This window comes from Cajanus cajan, chromosome 2 (assembly GCF_000230855.2).
Source record: "Cajanus cajan strain Asha chromosome 2, NIPB_CcT2T_4, whole genome shotgun sequence".
NCBI lineage: Eukaryota > Viridiplantae > Streptophyta > Magnoliopsida > Fabales > Fabaceae > Cajanus > Cajanus cajan.
Window position 1 is genome coordinate 45,206,021 of NC_138518.1, and position 19,950 is coordinate 45,225,970.

General features: G+C 36.5%; 3 protein-coding genes across 3 annotated transcripts; all 3 read right to left on the reverse strand.

The window, feature by feature from the left end:
- Positions 1–1,079: 1,079 nt before the first annotated feature.
- Positions 1,080–7,736, reverse strand: LOC145954287 (putative strigolactone esterase DAD2). Its single transcript, XM_083068276.1, has 3 exons — positions 7,601–7,736; positions 6,529–7,000; positions 1,080–1,831 (listed from the first exon to the last, which is right to left on the reverse strand). The coding sequence occupies exons 2-3, from the start codon at positions 6,900–6,902 to the stop codon at positions 1,387–1,389; spliced, it is 819 nt and encodes a 272-aa protein (XP_082924402.1). The 5' UTR covers positions 6,903–7,000; positions 7,601–7,736; the 3' UTR covers positions 1,080–1,386.
- Positions 7,707–10,112, reverse strand: LOC145954286 (pentatricopeptide repeat-containing protein At3g03580-like). The gene has a single exon (XM_083068275.1). The coding sequence runs from the start codon at positions 9,955–9,957 to the stop codon at positions 7,849–7,851; it is 2,109 nt and encodes a 702-aa protein (XP_082924401.1). The 5' UTR covers positions 9,958–10,112; the 3' UTR covers positions 7,707–7,848.
- A 3,285-nt stretch (positions 10,113–13,397) lies between these two features.
- LOC145954952 (uncharacterized) lies at positions 13,398–16,250 on the reverse strand. The gene is made up of 5 exons (XM_083069645.1): positions 16,051–16,250; positions 15,746–15,874; positions 14,615–14,627; positions 13,969–14,454; positions 13,398–13,873 (listed from the first exon to the last, which is right to left on the reverse strand). The coding sequence occupies exons 1-5, from the start codon at positions 16,248–16,250 to the stop codon at positions 13,709–13,711; spliced, it is 993 nt and encodes a 330-aa protein (XP_082925771.1). The 3' UTR covers positions 13,398–13,708.
- Positions 16,251–19,950: the final 3,700 nt, after the last annotated feature.

The following is a 19,950-nucleotide window of genomic DNA, read 5'->3' on the forward strand; positions in this document are numbered from 1 at the left end:
TTATCAAATCTCAAATCATGTATAAGGGAAAAAAATTAAAAGTGAAAAAAATGAAAGAATATCACTTTAGATTTTCTATGTATCCCAAAATTTGATGGCCTTGACAATTCTCATAAGATTCTCCTTCTTTTGCAAATTATGTTTGAGAAAAAAAATTAAGAGTGAGAAAGGAGGAAGAAAGAATATCACTTTAGATTTCCTATGAGAATTGCAATGTGAAATAAGAATTGGACAATATAAAAGTGAATGATTAAATAGGTTAATTTAGGTAAAAATTGATAATGAAAGGTGGATTTCTTATGTTTCTCAAAATATGATGGCATTGACGGTTTTCATAAGATTCTCATTCTCTTGCAAAATAAATTATCAAATCTCAAATCATATTTGAGAAAAAAAAAATTCAGAGTGAACAAGGAGGAAGAAAAAATATCACTTTAGATTGCTATGTGAAATGAGAATTGGATAACATAAGAGTGAATGATTGTGAAATAAGAATTAGATAACATACGAGTAAATGATTGAATAGATTAATTTAGATTAAAATTGATAATGAAAGGTGGATTGAGTAGAATAATTAATAAAAGAGAGATAGAAAATTGTTTAAAAATTGACACAAATAAATTTCTTGAAGTGGCATAGGATAATCCAATCAATGATGTCGCAGCATAACATTGAGTAACTCGACTTTTATTTTATAAATAAATTTCATAAATATTTTTAATTATATTTGACCCATTAATTCAACTAGTGTCCTACAATATTAAGTGTCCAAAATTAAAATATAATAAATATTTTGTTAATTAGTATAATCTCATATCAAAGAACTTACACTATTTTATTTTTTCTAGAGAGTTTTTTATTGACAGATTAAGATAAAAAAATTTAACTCAAGATTAAGGTAATATTAGTCATTAGAAGTTCTCTATTAAGATTACATCCATGTGTGCATCATCAATACATGTAAATTAATAAATTATTCACAATAACCTTATAACAAAAATTAATTTAAATTAAAATTATAAAAGACTTGATTATTATAATCCTTATTATGATAATAAATCTTTAATTTTAATCAAATACCTTATCAAACCAATTATTTAATTTAATGAATACTTTATCATTAAAACTAAAATTTATTACATGATGAATACATATTTACACCCAACAGAACTTCCCATATAATAAACACTTCCACACAAGGCTCAATACCACATTGTATTTCTTGGGCATAGATCTCTTCTTTTTACTATTACACAATTTTCTCAGTAGAACAATTGCCACATGTTATGACTTAGGCATATAAAAGGAAGTACACTAGTTTTAGGTTGAAAAATCTCATTTAAATACACCTCAATTAAAGCTGAATTACATACCAAATTAACTCCCTTAAATTTGTGCAGAGCCAAAGCCCATAACAGCCTTCAGCACATCAACTAACTTAAGATGTGCAGTTAGCTGAGGGAAATGGCCAGTCATGTCTATGATCTCCAAAGTGGACATCCCTTTCATTTTCTCCTCCAAATAATTCCCTACGCTCAGTGGAACTGCCGCATCATTACTTGACTGGATGATAGTGCATGGTATCTCAACCTTTTCAAGCATGTCTCTGTAGTCACTGAAAAACACTGTTTTGGCTAAGGACACTGCAACTTTAGCTCCCATTCTTTTCAAGCAGTTTTGGAATTTTTCAACAGAGACAGCGTCATTTGGATCCACAGCAATAGGAGCATTGTATGAAACCCAATTTTTGTATTGAAACTCTATGTTTGAGACTATTTCCTCAACATTTGACCTCTCAAAGCCACCTTTGTACCCATCTGTATTTATATACCTATACGAGTAATGATATGATGTTATTTAGAAAATAATTCCCCCAAGTAAAAATGAAAATTCAGACATGTCATAGACTTTAAATGTTTGATACTAAAATTTAAGGGAAAAAACATAAATTAGATCCTTAATAAATATTTAGCAAAGGGTTCATATTGGCGTTGTAATGATGTAGATTTGTCATGATTGGGTTTGAGTAGTAGGTTGGTTTGGTTTACTGGTATAAGTTTTATGTGGGTTAAGTCGTCTCATGATAGAAGCATTTTCTTTATCCATTAATGGCAAATAGAGCTTTTGATAGCAGCCTAAGTGCAACCAAAGGAAGTGGAGAAAAACGGGCTAAAAGAAGCACTCAGAAGCCCAGTTGGCATAAAGATTATGTTTTTAATTAAAATAGTTGACCCAATTTCTATCTTATAAGCTCAATTATGTTTTAGCATAGTTTAGTTTTTCTTTCAAAAAAAAAGTTAGAATAGTTTTATCAACTATTGGGCCTTGGCTGGAGGGTGCTTGTTACCCTAATTTTCAAGTTGTATTTATTCTAACATGATGAAATGAAATGAAGAAGAGATTATTCCCTTTCTTTTGGTAGCTGTAGTGTTGGGAGATTTGGTCTATCTCGAAGCAAGACCTTGTTAGGAAAACTGCAATTAAAATCCTAACAATTTTGGTGCTTTCATCAATGCCTCCTCGGAAGGATATGGACGAAGCCTTGGCAGCCTTGTCCGACCGCATCACCACATTGCAACAGCAACAGGAGACCCGTTTTGAAAATTTTCAATCCCTAATGGACGCCAGGTACGAATCCATCAATGGCATCCTAGCTACGGTTGTTGAAAAGCTGGCAGCTGTTCAACCCTCCTCTTCATCCACTATTGATAATAACCCCCCACCTCCCATTACTAATCTCAACAGCCCTGGACCTGAGGGTTCTACTCCCCATAACCCTCCACCTCCCTTTCCTTCTTTTACCCCAAACCCGTTTTCCACCCCTTTTACCCCTCCACCTTTCACCACTATACCCCGTCAATTTTCCCCACCTAACCATATGAATGCTTTTCGTCCTCCCAAATTGCAACTTTCTCATTTTGACGGTTCCGAACCCCTTGATTGGTTATTCCAGGCAGAGCAATTTTTCTCTTACCATCAGATTCCCATTGAGGCCCGTTTGTCTATGGTTGCTTTTTATATGAAAGGTGACGCTCTTTCATGGTTTAAATGGATGCTCCACAACCAACAGCTCTCTGATTGGCATGCTTTTGAGCGTGCTCTAGAGCTCCGATTTGCCCCCACAGGATATGAAAATTTTAGAGCTGAGCTTTTCAAATTACGCCAACATACCACTGTCACTGAATATCAACAAAGGTTTGAGAAAATTTCTAATAGGGTTTTTGGCCTTCCTCCTGATGCTATTGTAGACTGTTTTTATTCTGGCCTTCTACCTGAAATTCAACGTGAAGTTGCTATCCTTAAACCCACCACCATTTCCCAATCCATTGGTCTCTCAAAACTTATTGAAGCCAAGATTCGCGACTCCGAACCCAAAATTCCTCTTAACCGCCTCCCACCTCTTCCACCCCCACCTGACATCACTACTTCACCCTTGCCCATTAAACGCCTTTCCCCTACTCAACTCCAAGAACGTAGAGCACAAGGTTTGTGCTTTAACTGTGATGCAAAGTATCACCCTGGTCATAAATGCCAACCCCCAAAATTTCTCCTTCTTATGACCGATGACCCTGCCCCTGACACTCAAACCCTATCACACACTCCATGCCCCCTCACCGACGCTCCTCATACAGCAACCCCACTTCTCTCATTTGACACGGGCTGATGCACCTATTCAGGACTTTGTGGACAAAGTCCTTGCAAATGGGCCCGGTATTGATAGCAGCCTAAGTGCAACCAAAGGAAGTGGAGAAAAACGGGCTAAAAGAAGCACTCAGAAGCCCAGTTGGCATAAAGATTATGTTTTTAATTAAAATAGTTGACCCAATTTCTATCTTATAAGCCCAATTATGTTTTAGCATAGTTTAGTTTTTCTTTCAAAAAAAAAGTTAGAATAGTTTTATCAACTATTGGGCCTTGGCTGGAGGGTGCTTGTTACCCTAATTTTCAAGTTGTATTTATTCTAACATGATGAAATGAAATGAAGAAGAGATTATTCCCTTTCTTTTGGTAGCTGTAGTGTTGGGAGATTTGGTCTATCTCGAAGCAAGACCTTGTTAGGAAAACTGCAATTAAAATCCTAACAATTTTGGTGCTTTCATCAATGCCTCCTCGGAAGGATATGGACGAAGCCTTGGCAGCCTTGTCCGACCGCATCACCACATTGCAACAGCAACAGGAGACCCGTTTTGAAAATTTTCAATCCCTAATGGACGCCAGGTACGAATCCATCAATGGCATCCTAGCTACGGTTGTTGAAAAGCTGGCAGCTGTTCAACCCTCCTCTTCATCCACTATTGATAATAACCCCCCACCTCCCATTACTAATCTCAACAGCCCTGGACCTGAGGGTTCTACTCCCCATAACCTTCCACCTCCCTTTCCTTCTTTTACCCCAAACCCGTTTTCCACCCCTTTTACCCCTCCACCTTTCACCACTATACCCCGTCAATTTTCCCCACCTAACCATATGAATGCTTTTCGTCCTCCCAAATTGCAACTTTCTCATTTTGACGGTTCCGAACCCCTTGATTGGTTATTCCAGGCAGAGCAATTTTTCTCTTACCATCAGATTCCCATTGAGGCCCGTTTGTCTATGGTTGCTTTTTATATGAAAGGTGACGCTCTTTCATGGTTTAAATGGATGCTCCACAACCAACAGCTCTCTGATTGGCATGCTTTTGAGCGTGCTCTAGAGCTCCGATTTGCCCCCACAGGATATGAAAATTTTAGAGCTGAGCTTTTCAAATTACGCCAACATACCACTGTCACTGAATATCAACAAAGGTTTGAGAAAATTTCTAATAGGGTTTTTGGCCTTCCTCCTGATGCTATTGTAGACTGTTTTTATTCTGGCCTTCTACCTGAAATTCAACGTGAAGTTGCTATCCTTAAACCCACCACCATTTCCCAAGCCATTGGTCTCTCAAAACTTATTGAAGCCAAGATTCGCGACTCCGAACCCAAAATTCCTCTTAACCGCCTCCCACCTCTTCCACCCCCACCTGACATCACTACTTCACCCTTGCCCATTAAACGCCTTTCCCCTACTCAACTCCAAGAACGTAGAGCACAAGGTTTGTGCTTTAACTGTGATGCAAAGTATCACCCTGGTCATAAATGCTAACCCCCAAAATTTCTCCTTCTTATGACCGATGACCCTGCCCCTGACACTCAAACCCTATCACACACTCCATGCCCCCTCACCGACGCTCCTCATACAGCAACCCCACTTCTCTCATTTGACACGGGCTGATGCACCTATTCAGGACTTTGTGGACAAAGTCCTTGCAAATGGGCCCGGTATTGATAGCAACCTAAGTGCAACCAAAGGAAGTGGAGAAAAACGGGCTAAAAGAAGCACTCAGAAGCCCAGTTGGCATAAAGATTATGTTTTTAATTAAAATAGTTGACCCAATTTCTATCTTATAAGCCCAATTATGTTTTAGCATAGTTTAGTTTTTCTTTCAAAAAAAAAGTTAGAATAGTTTTATCAACTATTGGGCCTTGGCTGGAGGGTGCTTGTTACCCTAATTTTCAAGTTGTATTTATTCTAACATGATGAAATGAAATGAAGAAGAGATTATTCCCTTTCTTTTGGTAGCTGTAGTGTTGGGAGATTTGGTCTATCTCGAAGCAAGACCTTGTTAGGAAAACTGCAATTAAAATCCTAACAGCTTTTAAGTAGAAGTTCAAGCATAGTTCAATGGCGTGGGATTTAATTTACTACGTATGAATATAGTCCAAATTTACGGTGGCAAGCATATTATGCAAAAGAGAAATGGATAAGTAGAGATGGTGGAATTCTCCTGCTGATGAAAAACTGATTGAAAATATAGTGAAGAACAGAGATCACACTTAAAAAATATTAAAGATAGAAACACTTTATTTAGAAGGTAAAGAACTAAAACACACAACCCATTCATAGAGAGAAATTAAAAAACAAAAAAAATATATATAATCACATACTGTATACGCATTCCGTCAATATTTAATAGAAAAGTTAATAGAGGGGTTGTTTAGCACACTCAAGATACACATTTTAAAAGGTAATTGATTAAGTCACAAATAGGTCAAACCTCAAAATATTATTTTTTTTCTTCTAAATTTAACTTTTATACTATCATTGACCTAGAGAAGGCATTATATATCATATAATTGTAGTAATTGAGACTCAAAATATGATTAATCACATAATTAATGGATAGCATAAAACTTGTGTATTTTTAAGGGAATTGGCCGGCATGGCCGGCTGTTTGGTTTTTAAAATGAATATATGTAGCAAACTTCCAAATTAGAAAGTATATTTGAAAAGTACTGTTCCAAAAGTTCAAGTCAACACATGGGAAAACAAAATGTAATGTTTTTCTACAGATCAAACAAAAAAAAAACAATATATATGTGTGGGAAAAATATTAAGAGTAAATACCATTAAATAATAAAATTATATTAAATAAAATTCCAAACATATGTTAATTAATAACATTTTTTCATAAACAAATAATAGAAGCCTAGTAGTATAGAACTCACCTTGGGGAAGCAGTAACAAGAATGAGCCTCTTAAAAAGCTCAGTGGAGGCAATGCAACCAATCATAGCAGACATGGAATGTCCTACAAAAGTGACACATTTGAGGTCCATCTCACCTATGATGGTGATTAAGTCATCAGCATAAGGTTCAAAGGATGTGTACTTGGCATGGTCATAGAGGCTCTTATCTGTCACAGCCCCAGAGAAGGGCCAATCAAAAAGAACTAAATTGTAATTTTCAGCTAAAAGAGGAACGATTTTGTCCCATATGGATTGGTCTGTTCCAAAACCATGACATAAAACTATGGTTTCATTGTCTGAGCCTATGATTCTAGCATTCAAAGCTGTTGATAGGCTCTTTTGTGGTGTAACCATGGTTGTAATATGGTTCAATAAGAAGAGTGAGATATATCAAGTTGAGAGTGCCTTTGTTAAGTGCTGTCTGATCTTAATTTATAGTCCTTAAGAAATGGCTGAAATGTAAATAATTAAATACAAGAGATTGGAATGGTTAGAAACTCCTCTGTCAAGTGAGTATAATTAGTTATTGTGCAGCTATCATCAAATTTTTTTTTTTTAAAAATGATGGTAGTTTGACCCTGTCATTTTAAACAAATTAAATTAGTTAAAAAATTCTTAAGGGGGAAATGATTTTTAATGGGGTGGTTTGAGGAAATGTTGTCGTTTGAAAATAAATTTTTATTATGTTTACACAATTTTTTAAAAAATAGAAAATAAAGTAATATTTATGCAATTAAAAGCAGCAACAAAAATATTTGACAAATGAAATAACCCTAAATATTTTGACCTACTATTTGGTCATTTTTACACCCCCCCTCCCTCCCCCATTAAATATACAAAATTGAAAATTTAGTAGGTTTAAAAAATGAAGCAATGTCACCCCAAATTTTAGAGGATTAAGTTAAAGATTTATGCTATTAATCTGACTTTCTACCTATATGAGGCAGTATATTACATAGTTCTATTAAATTTTTCTGTCCACATTGTGTGAGAGAAAAGAAATAGGACGATGCTTGCATTGGCCAAAAGCATGATGAAGTAGAAAGAGTTACCACATTCATTCCGGGGTGAAGCTGATAGCAAAAAGATGTAGTAGTAGTTGTAGTAAGACAAAAGTGAGCCTATGATCCTTGTTGGTTATCAATCCAAAGGAGGTAGTTGTAAGGCAAAAGTTATGAAATACACAAATTCAAAATCCCATTGCACCAGGTTTCGTAACAATGTAAACACTGCCTTCTAAATAAATATATGGCAGTTATCAGGAAAAGGCTTCAATGGAGACCACATTAATATCCTGGCCTTACAGAGATAAAACATGCATAATCTTAATCGTGAAATAGACAGAAAGCAAACACAAAACCGCATAATGTGTATGTGCTGGTTCTATATTAAGATCATGCATCATCTTAAAGTATTTCCTTCCATTCTCAATTAGCCCTCCATGGCTACATGCAGACAAAACCGCAATAAATGAAACTGATTCATATTCCACGCCGTCTTCTTTCATTGCTTCAAAAAGGTCGATTTCAGTTTCCAACTCACCCAGCATACCGTAGCCCAAAATCATTGTATTCCAAGAGGCCACATCCTTGTTTTGAATACGATCAAAGACCTTAGTAGCAAGATCTATTCGTCCACACCTGGTATAAAGATCCAAGAGTGAGTTTGCCACAAAAAGATGAGTGTGGAAAAGCTTTCTCATGAGGAGACCATGGACCTCTTTGCCTTTTCTTATGGAAGCTAGATTTGCACAAGCTGATATAACACCCATGAATGAAACAATATCAGGCGACATGCCCAAGAGTCTCATTTCTGAAAATAAACTTATAGACTCTGAGCAGTCATTTGTTCGAGAATAGCCTATAATTAGTATATTGTAGGAAACTTCGTCCCTGACAGAAATATTGAAGACATTTTGAGCGAGGTTTAAGCATCCACATTTTGAATACATGTCTGTCAGAGCATTAGAGACAAACAAATCACGAGAAGATCCAACCCGAATAATCCTGGCATGAATTCCTTTTCGAACATTCAGGAAACCTAATCTTGCACAAGCTGGAAGAACATTTGTGAAGGTAACATTGTTGGGGGTTTCTCCCTTTGCTTGTATTTGCCTCACTAGTTCTACAGCTTCAAACTCAAGCCTGTTCTGAGCAAAATTTGCAATCATAGCATTCCAAGATACTATGCTTCTGCCTTCCATTTTATTAAATATGATGGATGCTATTCTCGAAGATCCTGATTTCGCGTATATATCTATCAACGAGTTAGCAATAAAAATATCAGACTCAATAGCCATCCTTAAACTAAACCCATGGATTTCCATTCCCCATTTGAAAAGTCCTAATTCTCCTAATACAGGTAGCATACTAGAAATGGTGACAGAGTTTGGTCTCATTCCAGTACCAATCATCAACCTAAAAAGATCCAAAGCATCCATATATTTCCCTCTAAAAGAAAAACTAGTAATAATAGAATTCCAGGAAACCACATTTCTCTCATCAATTTCATCAAAAACTTTCTTGGAAGCCTTCTCACTCCCACATTTCCCATAAACATCAACCAACGCATTTCCAACCTTTACATGGCCTAACAAGCCAACCTTCAAAGCATAACAGTGCACAATTCCCGCCATCACCTCGTCCTCAGTTTCTGCACACACCGGCAGCACACTGACAACAGTAACCAAATCTAGTTGAATCTCCGGCACAGCCGCAACCATGGCTCTAAAAGACTCGAGAGCCTCCTTATAAAACCCATGGAGAGAACACAAGCCAATAATGGTATTCCACGACACCTTATCCCTTTCAGCCATTTCATCAAACACCTTCATTGCGTCAGCAAGAAGGCCACAATTACCATAAAAGGCCAAAAGGGTATTCCCAACAAAGACATCCCCATCAAAACCAAACTTAAACACAACCCCATGAACCTCCCTACCCTTGTGAACCTCCCCAAAATCAGAACACCCCTTTAGGACAAAAGGGTAGGTGCACTCATCAGGCTTAACACCAGCACGAAGCATGGTGTTATAGGTGGTGAATCCATCAAAGACACGAGCAATGGAATTGGCACGGATAAGAGTGTTCCACAAGAAGGCAGTGCGGGAATATGGAACAGTGTGTTGGAAGAGAAGAAGGGAAGCAGAGGGGTGGCCAAAGGAGGCATATTGGAGAATGAGAGAGGCACAGAGGGAGACACTGCGGGGAAGGAAGCCATGGAGAATGGCAAAGGCGTGAACTTGCTTGATTTGGGAAAGGGTGTGGCAAAGGGTGCAGAGTTGCAGAAGGTTGCAACTGTGAGAGAAAGTGTTGAAAGTGGAAAAGAGTGAAGAAAAGTGGGTGTTTTTTGTGAGAGTAGTTATTATTGAGGGTCGTTTGAGTTTGAGAATATGGGAACGGAATATCATGGAACAGTCTTATGCTTTTCATGTTTTGCCTCAGTGATCAACTCAAACCATCAGCATATGTTTCACTCTTGCTTGTGTTGTTTTTTATTTACACAAATCTCACTGAGTTACTCTGTGTCATATTATATGTCTGATGATTCAGATACTAATAAATTACGAAGGCAGATTGTGCTCACCTCTTTTATAGTTGTCGTATAAAGCAATCCTTATAATGAATTTGGGGTAAATTTTGTTTTTATCACTCCAAAATACATCGATTATTATCGAAATTTAGCTGTAGTGTATATAAAAACGTAGGAAGTGTAATGAATTGATATCTAGAAAGACCGCGTATAAATCTTAAAAGTAAAAATAAAAACAAAAACAAAAAAAGTTTTATGCATGAGATCTTAGCCATTTAAATTATTTAATTTCTATAAAAAACACTAAAAACTATTATTTTAAAATTAGGGATGGATAAAAAGGAATTCACTGTTAACACTAGTAGAAAAATAGTCTTTTACGTCACTATTTTCTCGTCGGTCAAAACAAAAACCGACATAAAAAAGATGCAGTGACATTTTTGTAATTTTTGTGGACTTTTTTTACGTCGGACTTTATAAGGTCCGACGTAAAATGTAAAATCTACGTCGAAACTATTTTATGTCTGACGTAAATTTTATATTTTACGTCGGACTTTATTATATCCGACGTAAAAAAGGTTTCACCTTCTTTAAATAACGTGCTAAGCTGGTAGCTAGGTTGGTTCTCTCCGCTAAAACAAGGCTTGAAGCCTTTGAAAAATTTTGCAGATTTGCGCCTTTTGGAGCTCCACTCCTCCTTTTGCTTGCGGCACGACTTTGGCTTCCACGACGACGGCGAGCCTGTCATTCAGGATTACGTTTGTGAGAACGGTACGTTTCCTTTTCCCTTTTTTTTATGTATTTTTTATTTCCTTTTCCCTGTTTCCATCTTCACTACTATTTGTTCTTTTCTTCATTTTTTTTAATATTATTATTTTAAATTTGTTGGTGGTGAGTCAAATGCGATTTCATAGACGGAGAGAACCAACCTACCAGGTTAGTTGCTCGGATGACTAACTCATACCCGCGTTACGGAGCTGGCTCTGCACCCTCTCATTTCTTCTGCATCTGGAACGGGCCATTCTGGAAGCAGAACGACCCGTTCTCCATTCAAAACGACCTGTTCTCCTTGCAGAACAGGCCGTTCTGCTTAGAGAACGGGTCGTTCTGTTTGCACTCGTTATTTTTTTTTAATTTTTTCACTACTTTTTTACGTCGGACCTTGGTTATGTCCGACGTAAATTTACGTCGGTTTTACATGTGGATGTAAATTTACGTCTCCCGCTTTAATGTCGGTAACTTTTCTGACGTAAAAAGCTCAAAATAACCGACGTGAAATACCTCTTTTGTACTAATGTAAATTCCAATGCAGATAATACATTCATATATCAATGGTGTGGGAAAAAGATAGACACTAGAAGGGGGTTAAATAAGTATCTGTCGAAAAATTGTACATTTTCAAATGTATAAAGTAGTATTTGCAACAAAAGAAGAGTTACACGACATTTTTATACTGGTTACCAAATTGAATTTTACTAACTTTCAGCAAAGTTACAAGTATTATTTTACTAACTTACTTATAGTTCAAACAAATGTTCTTTGACTAATCTTTCCAAGCTACTACCCTAGTATTTTTTTACGGGCAAACCTTTGCAAACTCAACCTCAAGTATTCTTCTATAAACAAGTCTCTCCAGGCTCAAATTCAAGTATTCTTTTACTAACAAGTCTCTCAAAGCTCTATCTTATAACAATGGTTACGAAGGTATTATAAGGTTGCAGTTATCATCTCTACTAGACATGATTACAACAATCATTTAAGTACAAGAAAGCTTATTTTTAAAGGATATTATAAGAGAAGTTCTATATTTACACTTGTATTTTGTATACTTGTATCTATGTTTTTCTCTTTTGTTTCTTTTATACTCTTTTTTTTTGTCTTCTAAGTTTAGAGCTTTTTATATAAGAGTTAATCATTCATACACTACCAGTGTAAAGTTTTTTACGCTGGCAACCAATCATATCTTTTAAATTATTTTATTTTATTTTTATTTCATTAAATAAGCAACTGACATGACACTATTAAAAGATATGATTGGTTGCCAGTGTAAAAAAACTTTACACTGGTAGTGTATAGTTGATTAACTCTTTATATAATGGTTTTAAAAGAGATGACCGTTGCATCTTTTTAAATTTGATTCATAGAATTATTTCGTCTTACTCCTTCATCTGATCTTTAGAGAGAGGAAGTATCTATTGGTGCATTAAATGTTTTAATTAATATCTTTCACTTAAATTTATTCATCATCTTTGATAGATCAAGCTACTTATTAAAGTAGGATAGTAAAGTGAGAGCAACAAAAAGCAAAGTCAACATTGAAGTAAGAATGCAGTCCTTTTTTAGTTCTTTTTGGGATCTTTGTCATTTGTTCTGCTACTCTTCATACTTTTACACACTTTTAATAGAACGAGTTCCAAGATAATAGTTTTCAATATATTAAAGTATAAAGCATTTAATTGAACATTTAAAACTGATTAGTTACAATAAATAATGATCATTAATTTGTATACTTCGTCTTATAGACACTACTTTGTCTTCCTTAATCTAAAACAATGACTTTTATGACACATTTTCTTACTAATAAATATAGTATTATTTGTTATCATTAAAATTTATAAGAAAATAATATGAGAGATCTAAAAATCACCTTTTGACTTAACAAATTGACATTTATTCTATATATCCAGATCTCATAATAATAAGAATATATTTGAAAACATTAATAATCTAACATTTCAACTGGTTTTTTTTAGGAAAAAAATATTATAAAATAAGTTGTATGTTAAAAACAACACCTTAAATTTGTAAATAGTTTTTTCTTTAAAAAAAATAAATTAGTTTTAAGAATCTAAAAATTTGAAGCTTATGACAAATTCTCGATAGATTTTTCTCCCTTTAAGCTAATGTACTACATAAAATTATTATTATTATTATTATTTTTTGTATTCAAATAAAATTAATCATCTTAAAATCATTTATCAATTTACTTATCTGAACAAAATTTCATTTTAATTATAACAATAAATGATTATTTATATAACCAATTATTAAAATAATTTAATTTTGACAACTTTTCTATCGCACTCTAATATTAATCAGTTACCCACGAAAGTAGAAGGCAACAATAGGTAAAGAGCAGAAGGAAAGGTGAAGCAGCTTGTCATTCCATAACTTTTTCCCACTTCCCCTCAATGTTAGTTTCTTATTACAAAAAGTAACCATTAGGAGCTAGCTAAAGTATTGCAATAGCAAATAAATATAATCCAAAACAACTTCAAAATTAATTTAATATTATGGAATATACCTTAATGTATGCATCCCAATCCAAGTCAGTTGCAACAACCATCTTCCGTTCCTCATCCCACTCAAATCTCCCTTGAGAGAGCATTTCCTTCAAAAGGCCATACTGTTTCTTCCATGTTTTCAACCGGCTTATAATGTTTTCTTTTGTTATATTCAGGCCAAATCTCTCATTTAGAACATTTAGTGCAGCTATATATGCTGAGGTCTTGAAATTTTTCTCAAGCTTGTTTCCCAACATTACTTGATTGAATAGCAACTCTGTCAAGCAATGATCCATCTCATCTGTCCATGACACATTCTTTCCTTTTTCTTTTGCAGAGTTGGTTCTACGGCAGTTTGTCTCTTGAACCTCCATAGTTTGTAGTCATATCCATATTAGCACAAGCATCATTCGTGGAACTATCTGGTGGATCACAATGACCTATAATTATGCACAATTCGTCACAGTTTCTGATAATTCGCCCTTTAAGAAGCCGAGCATCAGGATTTTTCTGCTCCAGCAATGTAAACTTATTATAAGCTCCAGAATAATATCATTATGCAATAAGAAATGTCGGAAAAAAATTAAAAGTAGGTTTACATGTACCTTTATATATTCATTCCATACAGAATCATTTGCAATGACCATTTTTTGCTTCTCGTCCCATTCAAAGCCGCTCTGGTTCATAAGTTCCTTCAGAATATCATACTGTTTCTTCCATGTTTTAAGGCGGTTTTTAACATGTTCTTTCACCAAATAAAGCTGAAACTTTTCATTAATAACCAACACAGCTGCTTCAAATGCAGCAGATTTCAATTTGTAGTCAAATTTGCTTCTGTTACCTTGCTTTATTTGCTGCACAAGGATTTCACTAAGGCAGCTGTCCATGTCACATCTCCATCTTATTTGCCTTCCTTGATCTTTAACATTGATATCATAGTTAACTGGACAGACACTTAAAGCCTCAACTGGCTCATCACAAGGCTCAGATTCATCCCAATGCAAAGGCTTGTTAAAATGGCCAAAGATAATGCAAAACTGATCATAGTTCTGAAAAACTCTACCTCGGAAAGTCCTTGCATCTGGATGTGTCTGGCATGATACGGATAATGAGTAACATGAAGTCATCAACATCACAAAACTAATGTCAAAATACTGTGGTCAAATTCTCACGCATATGTATATTCTTTCAGGCTAAAAAAATTAATAATTTGACATCTGGTTCTTAAACCAAATTCTGAATTAAAAATACACTGTTATAAGACCTGAATACATAAAAATGAAGTATGAATTTCAAGACATCATGAAACATTAAACTGAGGTATCATTATTAGATTAAGATTTGTTTAAAAGGAATAGCTAAATTTCATCTATTGTTTTCATCTTCATTAACATCTGTTTACGACGGAATTCGTTTTAAGGGTTCTTTTTATTTAGACTAGCACACAACGTGTTTCAATTTAGGTACTTCACTGTATGATCGTGCTATTGAGAACAAAGAGTAGAATGGAAGATTTTAATAATTACTTGTTTCCAAATATTCTTCAATAAATACCAACAAGCAACATTTATGCACGTAAATAATAATGTGAACAGAATGAACGATACATATATTTCCAATGCAGATCATGGTTCATAATTTTTAAGCATTACAACATCATCAGAGTTTACACAACTATAAAGTACATGATTAAAAGAAGAAAAAAGACTACATTAATCCTAATCCTAAAAAGAGAAAAGAAATGTGGCCGAGAAGTGGTCATACCCAAAGATAATTCCTCGCGCAGAAGCCATGTGTGCAGGCAGAGAATGCTTGAAAGTTAAAGTTGAAGTATGAGTTTTCCGACCCCTGTTATGGTCTGTAGTTCTTGTACTTATAGAGCAATCAAGAGCAGTTAATTTTTGTGCATGTACTCCTGTGATTCACAACCGCTATCCACTATGCCTGCTACGTGGTCTAGAGTTATAACTTCCTTTAACCGCTCTTCCCACGTGTTCGATTGATCTTTTGGTAACCGTTCTGGCTTGGCTTAACTACCCTCCTATCCTAAAAGAGTCAACTCTTTCACTATTTTCGAGTGGTCCCTCATTTCTATTCGACTCTACCTCAAACAATCCCATACGGTATTGATTGTTTTCAACGTGTTTTCGACTATTGAGTGCCTTTTGTTCGACCTTATCTCGAGTACTTCCATGTGGGGTAGGTTATAAATTCTCAGCGTGTGATCTGTTTCTTAGGCGACACTCTCGATCAATGTTTCGAGTCCCATAGTTTTGAGTGAGCCTAACAAGTGCCCCCCTAGGAATTCGACTTTGTTATATGTATCGATATAAAGAGAGTCGAATTCCTGTATATTTATTCAAAGTAAGTTTACTTGGGGACCTTCTTTCGACGATGTCATATTCTGGCTCATTTCTGGAGTCGCATTTAATGTATATGACCGTTGCAGCGATATTGACGGCAGAGACGGCGCGTGTTTCTATTTTTACTGTTACCAAGATGTGTTGGCGGCTGTTATGATTCACTCACATTAAATTTTAAATTCACTCAAATAGGCCCATTATACTTCAAGCCCATTAGTTTGTCTTTCTTTATCCTTTTTTACCCTAGGGTTAAAATTTCTCATTGCTTGTTCCCTTCGCGCCCAAGTCTTCCACTCTCCCTTTTTTCTCCGGCGAGCTCTGAACATTCTTCTCCAAGTTTCTTGAGCACTCTTCTCCAAGTTTCTTGAGCATTCTTTTCCAAGTGTTTCAATGGCTTCCTCTGCCGCATCCACCTCTGCTGCCGTAGCGTCCACTGCTTCTCCTAATACTCTCTCTACTTCGTCCCCAGTTCTTATCACCACGACATCTCCTATTATGACTACTGCTGCTCCGATAACCACCATGGCCACTGCCACCGCTACTCAAGGCGTTCCTTTGCTAATGGCTAATGCTCAAGCTCGTAAGGTCAAGGAAGGTGATGATACCTTCATTCCAATCCCAGGCATGGAAGAGGCTAGTTTGAAGATATATCAATCTCAGGTACTTCTCCCTTTCACCTTAGAGAATGGTTCTATTCATGCATTTCTTGGTCCTTTCGCTGGTCAAAACACTAAGAAATTTGGTAATACCCTATTACCTGAAGACTCTGCCACTCTACCTTTCATTTACTCACCAAAGATAGACCTAAACCTTTTTGGGGATACCACCAAGATTTTTAGAGCATTCCCTCCTGTTAAAGAAAGACACCTCTCTTGGTTAACTCGTGTAGAGGCTTCTATGTCTTTAGAATGGAAAGAAACAGGAATTTTTGAATTTATCCAACTAGCCAAATTCGACCTCCACCTTTTCGACTCTCAAATGCTCCTTTCTGCTATCTTTTTCTGGAATAGAGAGACTCGGGCTTTCGAGTTTCCTTGTGGCTTCATCTGTCCGACATTGCTCGATGTAGCTGCTATAACCGGGTTAATGCCTATTGGAGAAAGATTTCATCCTGATGCCTTTGAAGAAGAAATTTCGATTAAGGATATTTCAATTTCTTGGGACAAAAAGACCTATTTGGCTTTCATTAATGCACATATGGGGCAACCTGATACACCTGTCTCGCCTTCAGAGCATATTGCCTTCCTTATGTATTGGTTGTCAACATGTGTTTTTTGCACTCCTTCGCTTCAAGTTCCAAAATATTATTATGTCTTAGCCCAGGCTCTTCATTCGAAAAAGAAGATATGTTTAAGCAAACTTCTTCTGGCTTCTCTCTACACTTGTCTTGACGAGGCTTCTGAAGGTCTTGGTCGAGAATTTGGGCCTCGAAATCTTTCAGGCCCGTTATGGCTACTTCAACTTTGGCTAAATGCGATATTCGAGAAGAAACTTCGTTTGCCCTTGACTCCAATTCCAATTTGTGAACTTGAAGGGGCTCGTCTAACAACCCTCACCCCTCGAAAGCGTCTGGTGGATAATTTTGAGAAATATGTTAGAGCTATCCTTAGTTTCACCGATTTTACTGAAGACTTAGCCCCTTTTATTCGACCAAATTTGATAGGTCCAACATGGCTTCGTCAAAATAATCAGGTTGGCAATATAAGTCCAGCTTCAACTAACATATGGTTTGGATTCTTATCCTGGGATGTCATCATGTCGGGTATGAGGCAAAAAGATGTCAGACTTTATCCTTACCAACCCCAACTTTTTGCTCGACAATTTGGGCTTTGTCAAATGAAACCTCTTCCCCTTCGACGCAAAGAGGGTATTGATGCAGATATATGTGTCGAAAAAGGGAATTATGATGAAGTACTTAACTTTATTCTTCGCCCTGGCACCCAGCTCAAGATCACCCCACTCTCTTTTTCTCCTTCTTTCTTCGTTTCGAAATGTTATCTTCGATGGTGGTGTTATTATATTGTAGATAAGCTCATCGATTTTGATAGCTTTCTGAAGAAGCTGATTAATTCTCCTCTCTCTTGTTCGCAGGGGCCTAAACAACCAGGTACTTTCAAGAATCAGCTTATAATTTATCAATTCGAACAGTTTCTTAAAGTTTGTTATCGACCTGACAATGTGCATCGAACCATCTTCGACGCTTCGGTATCCTTATCGAAAATGGTACAACGGAACATCCGCTCAAAAAAGGTAATAAATCCTCAAGGTAAAACTGATTTCGAAAAATTCTGTCCAAAGCATATACCTCCTTTTCCAAATGCCCTCTTTGGTCTTGTTAAACATATATCTCACCCTCCCTGGGTGAAAACACTCGACCCGTTTTACCTTGAGCGCAAAGAAGTTCCTGTAAAAAACAAAGTTACCTACGCGAGATGTTCCGTGTACGATTTTCCTCGAAGCAAATGGTGGCCATTATGTTGGGTCAATAATGTTAACCCCCTCCTGGTAAATGTCTTTTCGCCTAATTTTTCTTCGAGTTTGACTTAAACCGACCTCATCTCTTTTCTCGAATTCTACAGCTGCCATACCTCAGCGTGTTCCACAACATGCTGATCCAACTCCTAACTGGGAGAGTGATGATGAGGATAAAGAGGTATCGAAGAAGGGTCGAAAGAGAAAGACCGCTGCTGATAAAGTTTCTTTACGTTCCAAGGTACAGTTCGTCCTGATTTTACTTTTTCCAAAACTTCTAACATTTCATCTTACTTTCTCAAACTTTTACTCCTTCAGAGTATTGAAACCTCAAAGAAACAAAAAACAGGTCCAGACAGTACCAAAACTGTAAGTAAATTAACTCGAATATAAAGGTTATTCCCTTGCTCGTATCTCGTAATCAAATAATCATCTTTGTTTTCAGGTTTCAACTACAAAAAAGCAAGACAAAGGGAAGGGAAAGATGATCATTCCTCTACCTAAAAAACCTCCACACCCTTCTGGCGAGAAACTGCTCAAAGATGCCATGAAGTCTGTCCCGAAGGTATTTTGACTTTTACCTTCATTCATACTTCTTTTGTACCTTTAACTTTTCTAACACCACCTTAATAGGATGTTGAGATTATCCAGCTCGACTCCTCTCGAGAAATTTCAAAGGATGCGTCCCCTGTTATTGTAGCACCCCAACAGGTTCACTTTCTATTTAAATCTCATTCAAATTGTTTTATCGAATTTTGCTCTTTACCCTATAATTTATTTTGCAGTTGACTAACCCTCAACTAGATATTGCCACCATGGCTTCGGTTCTAGCTTCGATAGAGGTTCCTTCCCAGGTTAACGAGGACAAAATTCCTCAATCGGAACCTTTGTTGAGGGAGGAATCTGAACAAAAATCCGCCCAAGGTGAAGACTCTTTCACGCTCCAACCCCCCTTGAGTCCAAACAAGGGTATATTTCTTTTAACTCGATGCCTTTATTATGATTCTGGATAACATAATCTTATGTCTTATTCTTCTTTTGCATAGATTCGACTGAATCCCCGAAACCTTTCACGACAACTTCTCCTTCCACTCAGAAGGGTGCTACCTCTTCCGTCCAAGGTCTCTCATCTATACCCTCTCCCGATCTGGACTTGATGAGCTTTTTTAACGATGAGGATGAAGATATTAACACTATCTTCGAGGTCTTGGACAATTGGACAAGTGGCCCTTCTAAATCAGAAAAAGAAAAAGGAACGATCTTCAATAAAGTTTCTGAGACTCCCTCCTATCAACCTTTGCTTGATGCTTTTCGTTCAAAAGCCTATGTCGAAGACCTTGACCAAGCTTTTCTTCATCCTGAGTTCAAGACAGAAGTTGAACATATGGTCGAAGATTTGCTATCTCATTCGGATCTTCCTCCCGAGATTCATTCCGAATTACAAGAATTTATCAAACCCTTCAGCCTTGCCTGGAATCTTCGAGCTCAATGGTCCACTACTTTTCAGGAAGTGTCTCAAATTGAAATTGAGAACGAAGATGACCGTACTAAGCTCAAAAATCTCAGGGAAGAGCTGATTTCCATTAAGAGCTCAACGACGGAAATGATTCTGTCTTTACAAAGATTGCAAAAAGAGGAGGAAGATATAGAAATAACCATCAAGAGCCTTCAACATGAATTAGACAAAACCCGCTCGAAGAAGGATGGTATCAAGGTTCAAAGCCAAGATATCAAGCAACGTCAAATATGTCT